General features: G+C 47.8%; 1 protein-coding gene across 2 annotated transcripts in view; it reads left to right on the top strand.

Moving 5' to 3' along the window:
- Positions 1 to 21181, top strand: part of Ano2 (anoctamin 2) — a 354947-nt gene that overhangs the window by 81664 nt on the left and 252102 nt on the right. For both annotated transcript variants that reach the window (XM_057773268.1, XM_057773275.1), the window contains exons 4-8: positions 1998 to 2149; positions 4877 to 4931; positions 7710 to 7761; positions 19216 to 19271; positions 20513 to 20554. In XM_057773268.1, coding sequence (XP_057629251.1) covers positions 1998 to 2149; positions 4877 to 4931; positions 7710 to 7761; positions 19216 to 19271; positions 20513 to 20554 — 357 coding nt within the window. The remainder of the gene's footprint in view (positions 1 to 1997; positions 2150 to 4876; positions 4932 to 7709; positions 7762 to 19215; positions 19272 to 20512; positions 20555 to 21181) is intronic.

Genomic DNA, 21181 nt, shown 5'->3' with positions numbered 1-21181 from the left:
AAATTTGTCAATTAAATTGAAGCTATGAAAGGAGGCAAAGATAACAAAATTGAGGTCCTTTTAAACAAAATTTTTGCTTCAAATCTTTTCAGGTTATTTTTATGTTCTTATTATTTGACTTTAAATTCTTTTTAACTTTCTTTTTATTTATTCGTTGTGTCTTTCACACCATGCTTCTTGATCCTAGTCATTCCTCCATCCCTTTGTGTCCACCCTCTGCCCTTGCAGCACCCCCCCCCAAATAAAATAAAATTTAAGGGAAAAAATAAGAAAAGAAAGAAAAAGGGAAAAAAATCTCGTCATGGATGCTGTAGTGTTACACAGTGAGTCACACAGTAAACCCTTTCGTCCATACATCTTTACTTGCAAGTGTGCATTGCAAAGTCAGTGGTCTGGTTGGAGGCAGAAGCCACACTGTTGATGCTGGGCCCTCACTGGCACTCTTCTTGGATAGCGTGTTGCTGCCCTGTGTTGTGGAAATTCTGCAGCTTTGGGTCTGTAGAACTGGCCCCTTCACATGCTCCAGCAGATCACACATGGGGTGGCTGTTGGAGTGGGCCAGCTCATAGCCCTGGTAATTGGGTCTGGGTAGTTGCAGCCAGCAAGCTCTCTCCAGTCTTCACCACCAGGGTGCGCTCTCCAGCATTGCTTGCCTTAGTTCACCCCTGGCAGCAATGAGCAAGGGGTGGGGCCAGTTCTCCTGCTGTCCCGCCCTCAGGGTTGGTTCTCCCATAGCTGGACCATGGAGGCCAGCTCTACTGTGCTGCCCAGGTGGGGTACAGGGGCCACTCTCCCGAGCGCTGCAGTTGGTGAGGGGCAAGGACAGTTCTCCTGCCCTTATGACCTCAGGGACAGCTCTCCCACCTTAGGGCTGTCTCACTCATGTCGCAGTCTACAGGGTCAGCCTCCTGAGAGCTACAGCTGGTGGGGTTTGGCTCAGGTGCCTCACCTACTGCAAGTGGCAGGGGCTGAGGGGAGGAGGGCATCTTTCCCTCATCCATGCCCCCACATGCCATCCGAGAGCACTGTGACCTGTTCTCCCGTTCTCGTGCCCTCAGGGACAGCTTGCCCGCGCCCCTGCAAGCAGGATCAGCTCGATCGTGTTGCCCAGCTGAAGTGCAGGATCCTATTTCCTGAGTGGCCTTCAGCTGGTGAGGGCCAGTTCTCTCTAGAGTTGCAGAAGGCGAAGGGGGACCACTCTTTAGAGCCCTTTTCTCTGAGCCTTGGGTAGTATTAGAAGTCAGACATCAACAGAGGCTGCAATTGTATCAGAACCACTAACCCAGACCTGGGTCCCGGCAGCAGCCCAGGCCCAGACATCATCAAGGCTCTGGAGGGCAACCAGTCACTCACCTCATCTCCTCATCTCCTCGCCTCTTCAGATATGCCTCTGTCCACAGGACATGACACATTCTGTCTCTCGCCCATACAAAACCATACATTTGCTCACCGTGAGAGTGCCCGTCTGCCAGACGCGGCAAGGTGCTGGGTAGGCCTGGGTTTTCCTCTCACCCCAGGACTGTCCCAAGCCTACACATGGTGTCCTTGTCCCACTTAGTCTGTCATGGCACTGGGCAGAACCATGCCTCCTCCTCACAAAGAGATCATAATAGTGTCCAACCATCTGGTACTTCTCGTGGATCCTGGTTGGTGTGGAGGTGCTGCGGGAACCCTCTCGAGGGTCTCTATACACAAATTCGATATGCATTTATCTAGTGGAGGTGTGGCAATTGTCTTGTAGTGGGCCTGTGGTTTCTCTAAGATGTTATGACTTTCTTAGAGAAAGTTTGGAATCTGCATGTTTCCTTGCACTGGTCACCACCACAGCATATGTGACCCAGAAGGGCTTTTGAAAAGCAAAGACAACGACAGCACCCTGCTTATTTCTCCTGCCCTCTCCCTTGCCCAGGGTATGCCCCCCAGGGACCTATACCCCTTGCTCTTCTCCACATGTTGCAGGGGGCATCCCTTTAAGACCTGTGATCTGTTGTTTGTAGATGTACGAGATCAAAGCAGGAGGCAGCATCGCGAAGAAGTTCAGTGCTGTCCTGCAGACGCTCAGCTCTCCCCTGCAGCCCAGGGTCCCTGACCATAGCAACAACAGGATGAAAAACCTCTCCTACCCCTTCTCCAGGGAGAAAATGTACCTGTGAGTATGGAAGTCATTCAGGCAGGTGTGTGAGAGCGGATGGGGAAGGACCGACCACCAGTACCATTCCGTGCCTGAGCCTTGAGGCTTGGGAAATGATGGCTCTGGGATCTGAGGGCCAGATGAAGGAAGTAGCTGTCCTGGGAGAATAGTTGCCATGCCCATGACTGTCCTTTCCTCGTGAAGTTATCCCAAACAGTCCCAGACATGCATCCAGGGACATCTATCTGCTTCTTGGCCACTGGATAGAGTGGATGCAGAGCCAGAGAGCAGCCTGGTGTACTGCAGAGCTCTGTGAGAAGGGACATGCTCATCTCCTGTGGGGAAGCCCCTCTGCCAAACTTATCTGATTAGATTTTAACAATGTATGATGAAACCAAGGGAAGGCAAAGGAAGGTTCTGGATTTGTGTATCCCCATTGCCTACTCACGTCTTCCTTGATTCTGTGGAAATGCTATCCCCACCTAGAAAGTGTGAATAAAAATTTCTCTATGGGAACGGCCACTTGGGAAACTTCTAGAAGGGATGACTGTGGTAGAAGAGTGGGAAATGGAAGTTGCACTAGGAGCTCAGGTGAAAACCTGAGGAATCCGGGGTGATGGGATTGAGTGAATGAGGCCAAGAAGGGACACAGAGGCCCAAGGAGACAGAAAGAGCCTTGCTTTTAGAAGCAGTGTTTCTGTGTTGATGAGAGAATGCCTCCCACCACCTCGCCATGACTGATAAGAATTCTCTGAATAGGCCTATGCTGTTTCACAGCAAGTCCACACCCCTTTTGTGACCTCATAACTGTCCTTCTGCTCCAAAGAGGAAACCAGATTTCCTCAGCCCAGGGTCATTGCAGATGTACGTGACACCGTAAGGACCAGCATGCACCCCTTTTCATGCATGTGTATAATATGGTTGGTCATATATACTGTGCTTTATCATATCTTATCTTCCTCCCACTCCTACTGAACCCTTTCTTCTTCCCAGCAAATTTCGTTAGTACCCCCGTGTCTTTCTTGCTTTTTGGGACCCACTGAGTTTACATACCTATGGGTCAAGAGCTATATAATAGGGCGTGGAATCTTTTCAGCAGCTACACCCCTGAAGAAAATGACACCCCTTCTTTCAGTAGCTACTAACTGCTAATGGCTCCTCGAGAACGGTGAAGCTTCCAAAGTCCCTCCCCGTCTATGATGGAATGCCAAGGGGCCCGATCTTGTGTTTCATGAGTGCAGTAAATGACCATGTCATGTCCATGGTATTATTCCTCCTACCTCTTCTCTAGTTCCTGCATTGTTTCCTCCTCTTCTGAGTGCTCTCTGAGCCTCGGAGTGGCTGACAAGATGTCCTGTGTAGGGGCGAGCAGTCAACAGATGCTTCTGCTCAACATTTATTTATTTATTTAGACCAGTTAGGAGTCTCCACATTAGCTTCCACTTACTGAAAGAAGCAGCTTTTCTGACCAAAAACTGCAAATGCCTTTAGTCTTTTAGTATTTAGTATAAACAAATATTTGGAAGATAGTTTGTCAACATGTCCACTCTGCAAAGAGACAGCAGCAGGTTCCCCCTAGGGCCTAAGACCTTCTTGCCATGTGTTCTTGTCTAGGTCACAATACCAGGCATAGAGTCCCTCTCAAATCCAACGAGAATGTGACGGTTATGCCCTTATTTTACATTTTGATTGACAGATCAGTGTATCACACAGGGACCACAGCTGGTGAACCTGCTGCTGCTTCTGCCTCCAGATTCTTCCACACATTCTTCCCCTAGGCTTTCATTCATGTGGATGCTGCCCTCTGGTCAGCTCTCTCCCACACATCGCCCTTTGTTTCACTTCTGCTCTCCTTTAAGGCCAGTTACTAACCAGCTTTCTTTCTTTCTGGAAAATTCTATTCTTCTCAATCAGAAGCCAGTCTCTGTCTTTGACCTAGCACAACCACAGGCTACACAGCTTCCTGCTTTCCTTGACATCAGTCACTGTGGCACACGTGACTGGTAACTCCCAGGAGAATAAGGAGAGTGTTGCATAGTCTGTGTCCTCAGCAAGGACATTGGTGTTGTGGGACTTTGTAATATTGTCTGTTGCTCTGAGACAGGTTCTTGCCGTGCAACCCAGGTTGCCCCAGAATCCCAGGTCCCCCTGCCTGTCTTTCAAGTGTCTGGATTCACAGGTGCTTCTGCTGCTGTTGTTCAATGTATGAAAACTCACAGGCCTTTCATAATTGAGTGTGGTATCTACTGTTGGAATGACAATGAGAATACAAAATGGAATTTTGAAAGACAAATGATTATAATCTCTATACCCTAAACTAAGCTTATTTTTAAAATTTTATTTTCACTGTTTTGTCCAGGAACAGGTATATTTCCCACCCGCTTTAATTTTGAAAACTTATGACGTAATATATTTTATTCCAGGCTTTCTATTTACAAACTTTTCATAGTTATATTTTTCAATGCCTTCATGGCAATCTTTCATATCAGTTTTTAAAGTTGGATAACTTTGTACTGGATATTTTTATAATATTTTCCTTCTGCTCATTTATTTTCATTATGAATAATTCCTACAATGAGTTTACAGAATTTCTGGGTCAAAACAATCATCCATATTGTGTGTCTGAGTGTGTGAGGGTTTTCATGTCTTGCCGTGTTGTAGGAAGTTTGCCCTGGGCTGTGGGGACAGCTGTGTCAGGGTAGGGTAGTGACATAAGCTCACCATTTGCTTTCTTGGATTCTCTAGGTACAACATCCAGGAGAAGGACACCTTCTTTGATAACGCTACGCGGAGTCGCATTGTAAGTAGAGGGTGTGATGGGTTAATAAGGGCTTTTGGGAAACGCTGAGTATGTGTTTAGCAGGGCATTTCCTTTCCCTCCCTGCTATCTCTCATCATTATTTGCCTGGAGTTGCCTAGCAACTGTAAGGCCATACCAGTAGTACAAGAAAGAGCAAACAGTTCACCTGCTAAGGTTTGAGAGGGGTGTTGCTGCTTATGACCGCTCCATGCAGACCTTTCTTAGAGTCACGGGATCAGAAACTGTCAGAGATCACAGAACTGGAGACCAGTTAAGATGGCCCCCTTGGCTTACAGCAAAAGAAACTGAGTCTCTGATAGGCAATACATTAGAAAAAAATCATATAGATTGTTAGTATCTATATTTATATAGATGCTATATATTTATATATATAGCTTTCTATCTCTGTCTATCTATCTCTGTCTGTCTGTCTATCCACCTATCTATCTACCTATGACTGGAATAGGACTAGACGTAGTCCTGATTGCTGGGGTAGTGTGCCTTTTATAAACTTTTTCTCCTTTAAGCCCCATGGCAAGGACTCATGTGATTTTATTTCACAAGAAATGATAATTAGCCAGTTTGTCCTATAATAAAACACAGTCAATATTCTTGACTATAGCCTTCCCTCCCTCCCTCCCTCCCTCCCTCCCTCCCTCCCTCCCTCCCTCCCTCCCTCCCTCCCTCCCTCCCTCCCTCCCTCCCTCTCTCCCTTCTTCCATCTGTCTCTCTTTCTTCCTCTTTCTCTCCTTTTCTCTCCCTCCCTCCCTCCCTCCCTCCCCCCCTTCTCCTCCTCCTCCCTCCCTCCCTCCCTCCCTCCCTCCCTCCCTCCCTCCTTCCTTCCTTCCTTCCTTCCTTCCTTCCTTCCTTCCTTTTCTCCTCCCCTTTCCCTACTCTCCCCTCTCTTTTCTTTCACACCAAAGATTTTGTCTGTGTTCCATGTTCAATTCTAATAAACATCTGGGTCTGGCCTCTGTTCTATGGCTCCATCTCCAGTCACATGGAATCTCCATTCACCCATCAGTTTATTCTCTACCATTCCTGAGAACATACAGCCAGTTGGTAGAGGAAGGCAAGAGGGACCAGGACTTATACCACCATGTGGGAAGTGCAGAATAATACTCCTTAGGAAAGACCTTACGTTTCCAGTGCTGAGTAAGTAAGGGAGAGTTAGGAGACCATCCTGCCACCTGGATGCTCTGGATGCTAAGAAGGGTCAGGGAGCAGACAAAATTACTGAGCGTTTCCAAGACACACAGACAAATGACCTTTACTCTTGCTTTCAAGATGCATAAGAAAATATCTCTGGTCCCTTCATGCCATGTTTTAGGAAGGCTTAAAAAATGGGCATATGACTTCTTTTCCCTTCCTATGGAGAGGGGTGTGAACTTCCTATTTTCTTCGACGCTATTGTGAGTCAATTAATTCTCAACATGGCTTGGCTCCCGCACTGTGGGGGGAGTTACAGGGTGTGGAGATGAACTGATCATGGCAAAGTGCTCGTAAAATAGTACAATGCCTTATAAATGCTGTTCCCAATTATTATTGCTATTGAATTACTGCTGTATTAGAAGCAGGATTAAGCGCTCTTGAGCCCCATTCTGCTGGAAGCTATTTATTTACCACTCCCTCTAGGTCTGTGGCTGGAATGCAGGAGTGTGAGTAATGACGGGGAAGCACATCTCTCTCATCCTTCTTCTAGAAGTTCCCTTTTCTATGTTCTGCCTTTTTCTCAGTCTACCCCAAGTATGAGAAGGGCAAAAGAGAGCCTTGTGTTTCCTCCTGATCACCCTGGCCTTTTGACTAATATCTCATGTGCATGCCCCTGTGATTGTTTTCCGTCTTCCCACTCCCCTGCTTCTTGGTTGGCCAAGTTATCTGCTCCCTTGGCCTGGCTGAGGTTTGGGACCCATCAGGAAGCCATTAGATGGCCTCTACTGAGTCACCTCTGAGAGTAACTTCTCAGCAAGGAGCACCGTCCATGTGAGAGAGACTCCACAGAAAGCCTGATCGTGCAAGAGTTCTTTAGAGCTTTTAGGCTCGTAAGACTTGAACCTCAACAGAGAAGGTGACCCACAGACTTCCCAGCCCACTTCTTCTGAAGAAGGAAGCAGCTTTGACCAGGCAGGGTGAGAACTCAGGAACAGCTTGGGCAAATAAGAAGGCTAGGCTAGGTTACGCTCTTCCGCACCAAGCACGGCCAAGTTCATGGTCTTCCAGAGGTTTCTTCGGCCTCTGTCAGGGTGCCCTAGTGGAGGGACAGACCTGCTGATGTGGAGTCAGGCCCCTCTGAGTCTGACTGTATGCCCTGCTTTCCCAGCATTCTCTGGGGCTCTCCTAGTTAGCATGTGCCTGCCTCTGACTGGTGGAGGAAGCAGGTCTTGTAAGGGTTCCCTGAGGTCCCCACACAAAAGAAGAGAAGTTTGTCTGGGAGACAAACACAGACACTTCCCTCCTGGCCCCCAGGGGGGCTGTGTGTCGTAGACTGCCTCTGTTTTCCTTCCCTTCTGTCACTGTAGACAATTTATAGCCTTTTATTGATTCATTTCTTTTCCAGGGTGGGAAGGAATGAGGGGTGTGTGTGAGGGGTTAAATTCTTTGCTTCCTCAAAATACTCAAGCCTGAATGGGTTTGACAAGTAGGCCATGAGCTCCGCACATGCTTCTCATCCCCTCTCTCCAAATGAGGCCTGTGTGTGTCTGTCCCAGCCAGCCTGCCTCACAGGGTGGTGACGCACATGGTTCAGGCGTTCACAGCCCTGCTGTCCTTCCCTTTTAGGTACATGAGATCCTGAAGCGCACAGCCTGTTCTCGAGCCAACAACACGATGGGTAAGGAGACCTCCAGTGTGGCGGTCCCTGAGGCGGTGAGGGGCTGGGGGCGGCCCTGTCAACGCCTTCCTTGGTGGGCAACAGGGAGCACAGCAGACCCATGCCCCACAAGCAGGGTTGCTTCAGCTTAGACTGAGCAGCCAGTCAGGACTCTGGAGGGTAGGCACCTACTCCATGGCATGTCTTGGGTGCTCCCCAGCTGTGGAAACCTCTCCCAGACCTCTAGCTCATGATGGGAGGTGGAAGGTTCCCTCCTCTTTCTAGTACCGTGTGCATCTCTCACTTTATCCAGATCATTCAACTGCAGTTCTCTTGTCCTAGATCCTAAGTTGCTCTTGGTTGCTGTGATAAACACCTGACCAGCTTGGGCAGGGAGAGGGAAACTGGGACAGGAGGTCAAGGCAGGACCCAGGGGCAGGAACTGAAGCAGAGTCCGGGAAAGAACACTGCTCAGTGTCTCACTCTTGGCTTATTCAGCTGCTTCTCTTACACAGCCGAGGCTTACCTACCCAGGGGTGACTCTGCTCATAGTGGGCTCAGCACTCTTACATCAATGAGAGAATGCTCCCACAGACATGCCCACAGGCTAATCTGATGGAGGCCATGCCTCAGTTGCGTCCCCTCTTCTGGGGTGACTCTATCTTGTGTCAAGTTGACAAAACTAACCAGCACAGAGCAGTTTTAAGTACCTACAGCCAATTTTCATGTACTGTTTTTAGGAAGAAAAGTACCTTAGTGGTTTTAGGTGGGTCTAGCTCATTCAATCTCTAGATGAAGAGACTACTTCCTCCCCAAGAGAGTGTAAATGATGAATCTAAGACTAAACAGCAAGGGGCTGTGTGGTCCAAATGCGCTTTTCTTAAGCCCAGTATCCTCTCCATGGTCACTGGGGGAATCTATTCGCCTTGTGGTATGTTTTTCAAGCATGAGTATTTCTGCACCCTTGGATCAGGAGCCTCAGCATCTCAGACAATATACACACCAAAGCAGGCAGTCTGATGCTAATGGATTGTTCGGAGATGTGTATGGTGGCAGAGGTGAAAATCTCCCCAATTTTATCACTATTTGTTCCCAGATCAAGCCACCGGTCCATTGATTCTCCCATAATGCTCTCTCTTTGGGGTTTCTACTCACCTCAGGATCTTTCTTACTCATCCTCCCCACTCATGGCTTTGATCCTCAGACAGTGAGCCCGGGAGATGTGTAGAAACCACTGCTTATGCCCTCTGCCCGTATGTACCTAGCTTTCTGCCCTGCACAGTCTACTCAGTTGACTTTATTTAATGAATTAATTTTACAAATGCTAAGCCTTTGAGTCCCATAGTGATCCCTGGCGAGTTCCTGACTGTGTTCACAGACGGTGACTTAACCTTTCTGTAACCCAGCTTCTTTTGTGTGGGATGGAGATCATGATTGGATCTTTCAGAGTTTTCGTAAAGATTAAACAGGCAACTAGGAGTTTGCTTTATAAACTGGGAAGTCCTTCAACGCTGGGGCTGTGGGGAGGGATAATCCCCAGGATTATTGTAAGGTCACAGGAAGCTGCCTGCTTCAACTGATTCTGTTTTCTTTTGCCTTTTAGGACTTAGTGTGTGTGTGTGTGTGTGTGTGTACATGCACGTGTGGTCTCAAAGTCAAACATTGTTAGGATTTTGTTGTAGCCCAGTACTGTTCAAAATTTTACTTTCCTCTAAGACACTCAAAGGAGCATCTACTTTGAGTACCTGCCATGTGTCAAACGATGCCACAGAAGCCGAGGAATGCCAAGACGAACTTGACCTATTGTCTACCCTTAAGGGGCTTCTAGTGTAGTCACTCAGACAGATGTGTAAATAGGTAATCACGAGATAACGCAGCAGGTGCTGTGATTGTCACATGCACAGTGAAGCAGGGGCACCAAGCAGGAAGCAATTACCTTACAGACCGGCTTCTCAGCGCCAACAGAAATTACCCAGCATCCGTTTCTGGGCTCCTGGAGACAGTGGCAAGCCAGGAATTATCACCAATTACAAATCACAGTTTGCAATTACAAGTTGCAATTACAGGGAACACAGAGGGCTTGTCCAGGGCCACATGTTGAGTTAGAGTTGTTTTAAGTGGATCTAGAACTTGGCTGCCGTAGCACGAATTCTAATTAGTCTTAAAAATAAAAACCCGGAGTCAGTTATAGGGGTGAAAGCTGAGTGATCAGAGAAGCAGGGTGGGCCAGACTCTAGAGAGTTCTTACCTCTACCAATACTCAGATCAAAGGGGCGATCCTGTCTTCCTTCTGCTTCCTCAGGCTGCCCCTCAGACTGACTGATGCAGACTGCTGCTTCAGATTATACTGAGCTCCTGTCTCTTCCTGCCTTATACTCCTCTCTCCACCCAGCCATATCACTCCTGTCTCCACCTCCCTAGTGCTGGGATTAAAGGCGTGGGATCCCAAGTGCTGGGATCACCTTTATGAGAACCCTGTTTTTCTTTTAGACTGGGTCAGTTTCGTGGAACTCAGGGTGGCCTTGAACTGACAGAGATCTGTCTGCCTCTGTCCCCCGGAGTCCTGAGATTAAAGGTGTGGGCCACCACTGTCTGGCCTCTAGTGGCTTAGCTCTGCATGCTGATCTTCTGGCAAGCTTTATCACCACAGGCAGCCCTCGCTCTGGTCCTGTTCCTATTCCCTCTGAAGCGCTATGAGCCCGTGGTGGAGCCAGGGTGAGTCTGAGAGCCAGTTCATCACACAGTAGCTGCTCACATCTTCTCTTTCTAAAGAAGGATTGCCAACTGTGCTTCTCAGCAAGGGGGGACTTGCAAGGCTGTCCTCAAGTGGCTTGGCTTCTGCCTGGCACAAACGCAAACCTTTGGAGCTCTTTGATCAACATATTATTCTCCCTTGGTAGATCTGAAACAGCGAAGATATGATAGGGTCAGAAACAGCCAAGAATACACTGTGTAGCTTTGAGATAACATGACCTTTGAACCAGGAGATGTATTTAGATTTTCTGGCCTATCCCTCCAGTTTCTGAAGAGGTGAAGGAAAAGCACAAATGGGTAGAAGTGACTGACATTTCTCCAGAGAATTGCTGTCCCATAAATGGAAGAAAAAAAAGAGAAAACAGAACTATATTTGGCATTGTAGGCATGCCCCTCCCCGACCTGGACCTTGGCTTTGGGTCTGGCCTTCTGTACAGTCGTTACACTTGTGACCCATGTACGATGCTTTGGTCTCTTTCTTATTGTACTTAACTGCAAAGTCAGAAACCGGAAGTGGCGGTGAAGATAACAGCAATTCAGCAGCCCTCCCACTCAGTACCATCACTTTGCAGACAATACATTTTAATTGATGCCTGGTTTCAGAAAGCACCAGCCTGTTTTATAAGCTGCATGTAGCAATTTATTTATATTTCTGCCTTGTTCCACAACATTTCTGAAGTGGCTTACAAGGGAAACAATAAAACAAGACTAATATAAATAATAAATTAAAAAAATAAGAACCAGGAGAAAACACAAATTAAAATTGAATGTCAAAACTAGGAGAAAAAAACAACCAGAATATGAATATCCATGGCATAAGGTTCTTGAGTTTCTGTGGTTGTGTTCTAAGGGCAAGGGGCCCAGGCTCAGTCTCGTGGCTGTCCCTGTCAGAAGTCACATCCTTCTGGGTAGAAATCTTTCCAAACCAATCACTAAGTCCTTACTGTCTTACTGTTTGTTCTCCCATCTAAGTACTAAGCATGCTGGGCCTGCGGGATTTTTATGATCGGATGAATGGGATGTGTGCCGGTGATGTGCAGAGACTCTAGCAGGCATTCTCTAGATGAGAGTGTGTGCAAGGTCTTCTGGAAGGCCACTGATGAAGGAAGAGTGCATCTCTGTGTGTGTGTGTATGTGTGTGTGTGTAGGAGAGAGAGTGTTTGGGAGTATGTATGAGTGTGTGAGTGTATATGTGTGAGTGTGAATGTGTGTGTGTGTAGGAGAGAGAGTGTGTTTGGGAGTATGTATGAGTGTGTGTGAGTGTATATGAATGTGAGCGTATATGTATGAGTGTGTGAGAGTATGTATTGTGAGTGTGAGTATGTGTGTGAGTGTGTGTGTGTTTCCTCGTGGATTAGCAAAGGATCGTTGGGCTCATTTCTTGAATTCTTGACCTGTGATCTGCCCCCCAATTCTGCCCCCACACTTTCCTGTTGCCGTTTTCCCATGCCTTTGGGAGGTAGGCAAGCAAGCTCCTTACAATTCTGGTAAAGAGAAATTGAAGGAGGGGCCGCTGCCAGGATCCTGCTGTGGAGAGAGCCCGCATCATCAAGGGGAGTGGGGTTTTATGAGCTCTGCATTAGCTGTTTATAGATAGTTATCCTTGCTTCTGGGTGTTCTGTGCTGGGAGCTAAGCAGGTAGGAGATCCCTGAACCAAGAAGGCATTTATTATAAACCAAATTTATGTGAATAGCTGGACGTTTTTCAAAGCACTTCCATGTCTTTAGCTCTTTTGGTCCATTAGACCCCCACGAGAAGCAGTGTTACCAACAGTGCAACAGTGTTACCTAGTTTCATAGTATAGTTACTGACTAGTACACTGTGGAGGATTTGGGGCCAGGGTTAGAAGCAGCTTTCTTGGCTCTTCTCTAGCGATCTATAAGTCAATCAATCGACAGTGGACGTTATCAGGAAAGATTTCCCAGAGGACTTGGAAGATGACCCTTGCATTAATTCGCAAACTATTTGAGTACCTACTTTCAGACTCCAGAGCTGGAAAATAGAGTAGTAAATTAAACAGAAACAAATTCTTCTCTGCAGGGAGTTGACATTCTAGTGAAGGGAGAAGGAAAATAAGTCAATAAACAAAATGGACTCACCACCCAGGGGCCTGCATGTAAATGGAAAAGTAAATAAAGAAAGGTACTGGAGAGGGGGGTGTTTTAAATGAGACAACAGGGAGGGACTTCAGGAGGAGGGGGTGACGAGTAAGCCTGGGGCCGCCTGGCAGCAGGAGAGACACATCCAGGACCATCCAGGGCAGGCATTCAGCCACCATTCACAGAAGTCCAGGGAGGAAATTGCAAAGTACCAGGAATGACACAGCAATCTGGAACCCACGGTGGCAGAGTTATCAACCTCTCTAGACCTATAAGGAGATAGAAGCCCTTGGGTCACAGCAGAGTCTCCTTGTGCAGGTGATGAGACAGATGGCCAGGAGTCTAAACCCTGTCCTTCATCCCTCTGAGGGATGGGACGCAGAGGAAACCATAGACTATGTCGGTCTGCTCCTGTCAGATGGGGGCAGGGCTGAGGTGTATCGAGAGAAGGGGAACTGGATGGTAGGTACGTACCTGACACGGATGGAATAGGGGTGCCTCCCAGTTCGGGAATGAACAAGTTGAGAAATTTGGACCAAGTCGCATTCCCTTCCTGGCCTGTTTCTGCCCCATCAGACAATGGGAAATCTGTGGTGTTGCTGAAACTCCCATCTATCTCTGATGTGTACTAGAATCTGTAATTCCAAGGGGCCATGTGGCCTTTACGTATAAGTCAAGGAATCAGAGGAGAAACTCACCATTCTACAAGTGTGCAAAGGAGTCAGGGTTGCAGTCAGGAACTGGGGTCCAGGACACTACGAACCTCAGAGAGGGGGTAGGGGAGTGGGACAGTTATGGGGAAAGGGAAATGCCAGTTGGGGGGATTCCAATTAGTCTGGGAGGGTAACTAGAAGAAGTCTGTCCTCCTAGATTAGCTCTTTGCAACATGACCTCAGGATATGTTGGCCCAGAAGCTGCACTTCCTTGGCATCGGAGCCACCTGTCCTCCAGGTTACAACGCCAGCTGCCAAATCTCGTGGCTGGCGCATTGAAATCTATAGGGCCAAAGTGTTAGGATGTGCACTGTCAACAACCTACCCCGGTCATTGCTGGGAACCCCAAAGTCAGCTGAAGAAAAAGAGAAGGGAAACAGTGTAGCAGGGTGAGCTCTTCCTGGCCTCTTGACCTAATGACATTTCAGAGTGTGAAGAGCATTGCAGAATGTCCTGCCTCTTGGTCCTCAGAAGCACCCAAGGGTAACCAAACCTATCTATAGGGAGCCCACTTTTTGTTATTTTCCAGTCTTTATCACGTGAACATACAGAAATGGCTACAATGTTCTAGCTACTGCAACTAGTTCCTTCTCCTTCCCTTTGATTCTGCCCCGTTGGAGAGGGTTAGAATTAGTATCAAAAAAGGCAAAACAGGAGTATCTGACCTTGAGAAAGTGAGGGCATGGTGTCCACAGAGGCCAGAAGAGGGCATTGAATCTCCTCAAGTCAGAGTTACAGGCAGTTGTAAGTCACCTGGGTGGGTCCTCTGAGACAGCAGTGCGAGCTCTTAGCCACTGAGCCATCTCTCCAGCCCCTGCTCATTCACTTCCTAGGTTTCTTCCATTAGCCCCCTGGGGAGGGAACATCTCAGCTTCTCCTCAGCCTCCCACCCTGCAGCGCGAGAGTATGGGCTAATGTGCACACTCTTCAGAGATGAACACTAATTATAAGCTCGGTTCTGCCTAGCGGGAGAAGCATGCGAGCAATCACACACTTGGTCGAGCCCCGCCATGCCTCCTTAATCACTGTCACATTTCCCACGGTCAGCTGCCAGGGCCCTGGATGCACTCTCCATCATGCAGCGACTTTAAAGTGTGCTTCTCCGTAGAGAGAAACCCTAGCCTGCTTGACCACAGTGCGGGACAAGCACCTTTCCTGCTCCTTCATATGGAAGTTATTATTGCCTTTCCATGGCTAGAAATCACAGATGGATGGAGGTACGCTTTCATGGACCTTTGGTGTCAGAGCATTGAAACGAACGCATGCTTTGGGCATCTCCTCTCCTGCTCAGGAGACGATGTCTTAATTATTTTGACCGGAGCCAGACCATAGTGTGTGTTGTAAACATCTGGTTTATCGTTCATCCAGCTGAACTGGTTTCGATTTTGCTAGAAGAAAAGGCTTGGGATTAAAGACATTTAAGTAATTAAGCACACGTCAAGACAATTTGGTGATGGGTAAATATAGTCTCTGTTAAATGTGCTGTCTGGGGGCTCTGGTTTAGATTTATGTCCGGCTGGAGTATAGGGATGAAAGCAGAATGCTGGGCCGAGCGGGCCCTGTTGGGGAGGGAATCAAAACCAAATGGGTTTTCAGGAGGACAGCACCACTCCTCTAAGTACCTGTCCCAAAGGATGAAAGTTTCCTTTGAGTTTGGCCCGCGGGGAGCAGAGCTGTGCTCCCTGCCACCCAGCAGCACTTGTAGGTTTAATGAGCCTCTCTCTGGGAGGTAGACCATAAAGTCCCGCACTTTGTTCTTGCTGCACTTCTGCCGAGCCAAAGGCAAGGCTCAGACTTGGGTTTTAGATGTGCGTGTTCAGTTACCCGTGGCAGGGGCCTGAGTCTATTCTGGCCGTGGTCTTTAGTGCCAATGCTTCGGGATGCAAAGGGGCAGGGATGCTGGGCCAGTCTCCCAGGTTGTTGAAAGTGTGGTCCACGTTGGGTGATGAGGAGCCAGCGCCTCTTCCTTTGGGAGTTAGGGTTCTAAGCAACAGGTGTGCAGATGCTGGAGGTGTGAAGGAGAGGAAAGAGAGGGTTGGTGACTTTGGGGCTCAACTTCTGTGGGACCCCAAACTCTACTCCTTGCTTGAATTGAGGCTTTGCCTTTCTTTAGGAACTAGAGAGATAGGAAGGAAAATACCCTTGGTGCTTTCGGCTTTTCCATGGCCTTCATTTTGTGAGTCAGAAGACAAAAGCTTAGAGTTTTGCCTGCTCTCTCTCTCTCTCTCTCTCTCTCTCTCTCTCTCTCTCTCTCTCTCTCTCTCTCTCTCTCTCTCCTCTCTTCCCTGCCCCCACTGTGCTAATACAGCAAGGGAAGAGCATCCATGGGATCTGAAGAAGAAAGCCTTGCCACTGTGGCCACATGAATGGTGCACGATGGAACCAATTACCCCATTTTTTGTTGAAAAGGAAGGAAAAAAATCAAAAATTTTCAAAGCAGGGATTCTTTCTCTTTTCGAAAAACATTTGATTATTTTCTTTTCCTTTCAAACTGATTTCCATGCTCGCTTGGGGTAGAGTTTTGGTTTCTGAAGTCTGGGGGTGAAAAAGGAGGCCAGCGAGGCCCCACTTTGGTAGGGTAGTTGTGTGGTTACTTTTCGGCTCCCCTCACACCCCCTCCTCTCTTCTTCTATGAGTCCTCCCTCCTTCCTTCCCCCAACAGCACTGATTGGGATCACTACGTGCTACCACCGAGGTGTCCCGTGGGAGGTGCCTAGCTACGGGTGACAGAGAAACATTCAATTACATCATCTGGGAGCCTTGTATCTGAGTCAGGTTAACTCATATTTCATAACCCAGAGGTCTTTGCTCTGAGGCGAAAGACCATTTGCCTGGACTTCCTGTCTTAGGAGGCAGACTAATCAACTGGAGTCTAGGGTTTCCTCATCAGGATAGCTTGCCAAACAAGGGAGTGAGGAGGACGTATGTGTTGGTGGGCGGTAGGGCGCTTGATAACTAGAAGAGATACCAAGGAAGTACAGCCAACGGCTGAGGCTTTCCAACGGTCACCCCCTTCTGAGCGTCAGGACAGTGAACTAAGTGCAATAGATCCCCTCTGACCCATGCATGTTAGAGGTTGCGGAGGACCCAGAACAATAGGAAGCCTGTGTCCTGGAAGGGAAATGAGCAGCCTGCTGTAGGTGAAGCTGTGTGCAGAACTTTATATGAGACGGAAATGGGTGTATAGCTTAGGCCTCAGCCGACTGAGATCTTTTGAGGATAGGCCAGCTGCGCACAGGTTGTCAGTTAGTCAGTGTCTGTCAGTCAGACACCCGGCTGCGGTGCTAAGGAATGCAGAAGAGTCAAGGAAAGTGAAACACCTGTTTCCCCACCCCCCACGAAGTGGTGAGACTGTCTTTGGGGGCATATACAGCTGCCATGGCAACTGTGGGGTGTGAATGAGGTCATTCTTGGGGTGTAGTCATGCTGGGGGCCCTACCTCCCTGTGATGTTCCAGCCTCTATCCATGTAGACAGCATGTTTGTAGCTTTGAAATACCCCCTCACTCCTGCTGCCCCAGCCCAGTGCTCCTCCCTTTGATTACTGTGGGGTGGCTTCATATTGCAGTGGTTACGGCTCTTGAACTGATTACTGATGCTCTGGCTGAAACTCTAGTCTACGGAGTGAAACAAATCTGTAGCTTGTCCACCCCTGGCACCCCTCCCCCATCTGCCCTCCTTCTCTTAGCACCTCTTGACCCTCAAAGTTGTTTCTCATGTTTTACGTTAATCCCAAAGAGGACACTTGCAATTGGAACGGGACCACTAGCTCTTGAAGGCACAGCTGCGCACTCAGCTTTCAAATCCCCCTAGGTTGCTGTGTCTACCAAGCATCTGCGAGGCCTGGGGGCATGGTATATGTGGCATGCAAGAACTGTGGCGAATCATGGCAAAGTTCAGGAATTCAGGACTGATGAAGAAGAGAGGGCTGTCTGAAAGCCTCTTTGGTGTCTGAATGCATGGGTGTGGCTGGACACAGGAGGTGATGCCTAGATCTGTGTGTCCCAGACTCACTGTGGGTGTAGAGCCAGTGACAGCCCAGACCACTCAGCATCTGGGCAGCATGCGGTTTTCCTCTGAACTCCTTTATTTTGTCTTACTGTTGTCCACAGCCTCTCTGCAAACAATGGTTCAGCCATGGAAGTGGATGCAAGGCCAAGGGAAATTGCTGGTTACAGGAAACATCCTCCCATTTCTTTCTCTCTGAGACTGAATGCGGACCAGGATGGATGCAGGATCTTAGTACTCTGAGTTGGCAAGTTACAATTCCTCCTACCCAGAAGCTGGTGACCCAGGTCAGCCCATCCTAGCCAGAACACACAGACTACTTTATAGCCTCAATAAAACCAAGAATGAAACAAGCAAATAACTGTGTTCTTACGTGAGCAGAAACTCTCTGCTGTCAGCATATTGGAGTTATAGAGACAGCAACAACTATCTGCTCAGAATTCGCTCAGTAGACTTTGCTATGAGCAAGAGGCATGAAATACTGTTAGGGGTAAACACTGAGTCCTTTGTGTAGCTTTCTTTCTTTCTTCCTTCCTTCCTTCCTTCCTTCCTTCCTTCCTTCCTTCCTTCCTTCCTTTCTTTCTTTCTTTCTTTCTTTCTTTCTTTCTTTCTTTCTTTCTCTTTCTTTCCACACATCTTTGCCCCTTTAAAGTTGTTGGAGTTTGCTGTGAGATGGTGTCTCCTAGGAATGTCAGACAGGCACCCATACAGATTCACCAACATGACTGTCTAATCATGAGCAGAGCAAAGACAATAGCAATAGACATGCCAAAGTGGATTGGGGAAAGCCACAAGACCTCAACCCTGCATGAAGAACTGCAGGCAACTAAGGAATGAGGGGGTGAGATGTAGTCTCCCCCAGGGAAGAGCACACCAACTGATTATCCAGAACCAGATGGTCAGCCCTGAAAACACGCATTCAAGTTACATTATACAGGCCAAGCAGGTTGTATTTAGGAATGTATATGTATACACATGTAGATATATGTAACTTGCATGTAACAACAATTGATGAAGAAGCCATTAATTTGGAAGAGTAAGGAGAAGCAAATGGAAAGAGTTGAAGGAAACAAAGGGGAAATGATATAATTATTATTATAATCTCAAAAATAAAAGAAGTAATAAGTTATTGGGGGCACTCAAGAGATTTTATTTAGATGGCTTCTACTGACGAGATTTTTATTGTATTAGAGCTAACGCCGAGAAATATATAGAGTACAAGAAGACATGAGTGTATATTCCATCAGCCAAGGGGGTGATGTCATGACATCCCACAAAGCCGCCTTCTGCACCCACGAGAGAGTAAGAGTAAGGGCAAATAATGCCAGTGGCATTACAAGATGCTCACGACTTTGCCACTCATGAACATTGCACAGTATAGGGGCATGGAAGAGTCAGGGGTCTCCCAGTGTTCCCCAAGCCTTATCGCGAGGACTGCTGTGCAGAGGATCTCTGATCTCAGGGCTATTACAGTCTGGGCAGGCAAGCCAATCACCATAACAGCGCACTCCTGTGAAGCGACTGGGAGATAAGATGGGAAACACTGACATCGACTTTGTCACGGTCAAAGTCATCCATCAGAGCACATCTGTGCTGATCTGGAACATAGAGGGTCCCAAGCCAGCTGCGTGTGTGTGGAGAAGCTGGGCTAGAGCAATCAGTATGGGAGGACTGGAGGAATGTGACGGCCCAGATAGTATGTTTAATATGAAAATGTCACTGGCATTTGGGAAATGGACAACGTTTCCTAAATCTTAAAACTTGAGAAAGAGCCCTGAAGAGTGGAGGGAGAGAGGAGGGTGCAATGACACACAGCTGGGAAGCTCATGAGGGTTCAATACTCACTGAAAGATGGGGTGAGAAGGCCTTTCTGTACAGTTCTTCTCTTCTCTACTCTGTAGGTATTAACTCTCTGATTGCGAACAATATCTACGAGGCTGCCTACCCGCTGCATGATGTAAGTACTCTCTCCTTCATCTCTCTTCCCCATGCCTTGCTTGCTCTTTTCTCTCTCTCCCCATCTCTCTCTCCTCCCTCCCTCCCTCCCTCCCTCCCTCCCTCCCTCCCTCCCTCCCTCCTTCCTTCCCTCCCTCCCTCTTCCCTTCCTTCTTTTCTCTCCCTTTTGGATACAGGGTCTCAATATGTGACCAAAGCTTGTTTCAAACTCATGGGTCTCTTAACTCAGCATCTGAGAGCTGGGATTACAGGTGTGCGCTATGGTTGCCTGTAAATACCATTTTAATCTCCCAAAAGTTGGAGCCACAGGTCTTGGGGTAGGTGAATATATGGCAAAATGAGACAGGAGTGAACCCCGAGACTAAAACACCTTTGCTAATCCTGAACCTTCTCATGGCTGAAGGTAACGCCTGGTTCAGTTTTTGCCAAAGATCTCAAACTGTTCTTACAGTCATTTTCATGGATGGCAAGGGGCATTGGTTTTCGTCTGAGCTTTCCTTGACACCTCCTCTTTGTTTTTGACAAAAGCGTGAAAATACAGATGTTGTATATGCTTGATTAAAAGTGTATGTGGCTGGGTTGTTAACAAAGGCAGGTGGATGGCCATGGAAGGAACCTCAGAGCTTTGGGTAATACATGACCAGGAAGCACTCCTCAGCTGGGAATAACGTTCTTCCCAATATGCGTTGCAATAATTTTTCAAGACAACGTGTGAAAAACTTAAGCAGCCCTTAAACTAAATACCTCTTGGCTTCACCGTCATCCAACATCCATCAAGCAATGCAGCCACACGAGTGCTGAGCAGCAGGGATTTCTCAGACGGGAACTTTCCAAGTTCTGACATTTTTGCTGTGGAGCATACAAAGTTAAGTCCTACCAGTTGTGGACACAGGCTGACATGGCATGGGGTGACGTGTGCTAGCCCACTTATGGGTCCAGACCTTGCCATTGCATGGGCTAAGAGTGGCAATTTAGGCTCGTCTCTAAAGCACAGGAGGAGGGCATTTTCTGTGAAAAGCCGTGCTAATCAACACTACGTGGTGGTGACTAAGAAACCTAATATTGGCTCCTGACCAGGAAAGGTTTCTGACTTTCCTTAAACAGAAACAAAAGAAAGAGATGACATTAAAAATTAAAAAAAAAAAAAAAAAAAGAAAAGAAAAAAAAAAGAAAACCCCCTTCCCATTTGGCATCTGTTTTCGATGATTTCGTTGGTTTATCTGGTACCCTTTCTCCCCACAGGGTGAATATGACAGTCCCGGGGATGACATGAATGACAGAAAGGTAAGCCTCTCTGGTGCTGCTCTGAGGACCTTGGGTGTGCAAGACCGTGGCTGGGTGTGGAACCGACTGCAAGTGTCATCAGTGCGTGTTTGCATATCTAATTTTAACAGTTTTCCTGTCACAAGATCTTCATCCCACCCTGCAAAGACAAGAGCTCCAGTGGAGCGATGCTAACTGTCAGACTTCCTTAGTGTCCAGATGTGAACCCAAGGCTACACTGCGCCATGAAGAGGCGCTTAGAATCCCTCTGCCTCTGGTGTCCCTGACAAAAATGCATGATTATCCGTGGGCGTCCATTATGGATTCTGTTGGGTCATCTTTATGTTGTTTTCCTGTCATATAGGCAGGCGTGTAGGGTAAAGCCACTCTCAGTTTACAAAGGAGAATGCTGAGGGAGAAGGAAGTTCCGGCAGCCTGCACGTGACAGGAAGCTAGGAACCAGAGGTTAAGGCTGGGAGAAGGAGGATGCGTCCTTTAGAGGGACCACTTCGGTGGTGGCCGCAGCTCCTGGCCATATAATATGTTGCCAAACTCTCTGTGAAGATGTTTGTTTTGTTGGCTGGTACCCTGGGACCATGGGGTCATCCAAGCATATGAAATAAAGGATGGCTCCAGCCTCTTTGGTAA

Source organism: Chionomys nivalis, chromosome 1 (assembly GCF_950005125.1).
Source record: "Chionomys nivalis chromosome 1, mChiNiv1.1, whole genome shotgun sequence".
In the NCBI taxonomy this organism is placed as follows: domain Eukaryota; kingdom Metazoa; phylum Chordata; class Mammalia; order Rodentia; family Cricetidae; genus Chionomys; species Chionomys nivalis.
This window is presented reverse-complemented; position numbering and strand designations above follow the sequence as displayed.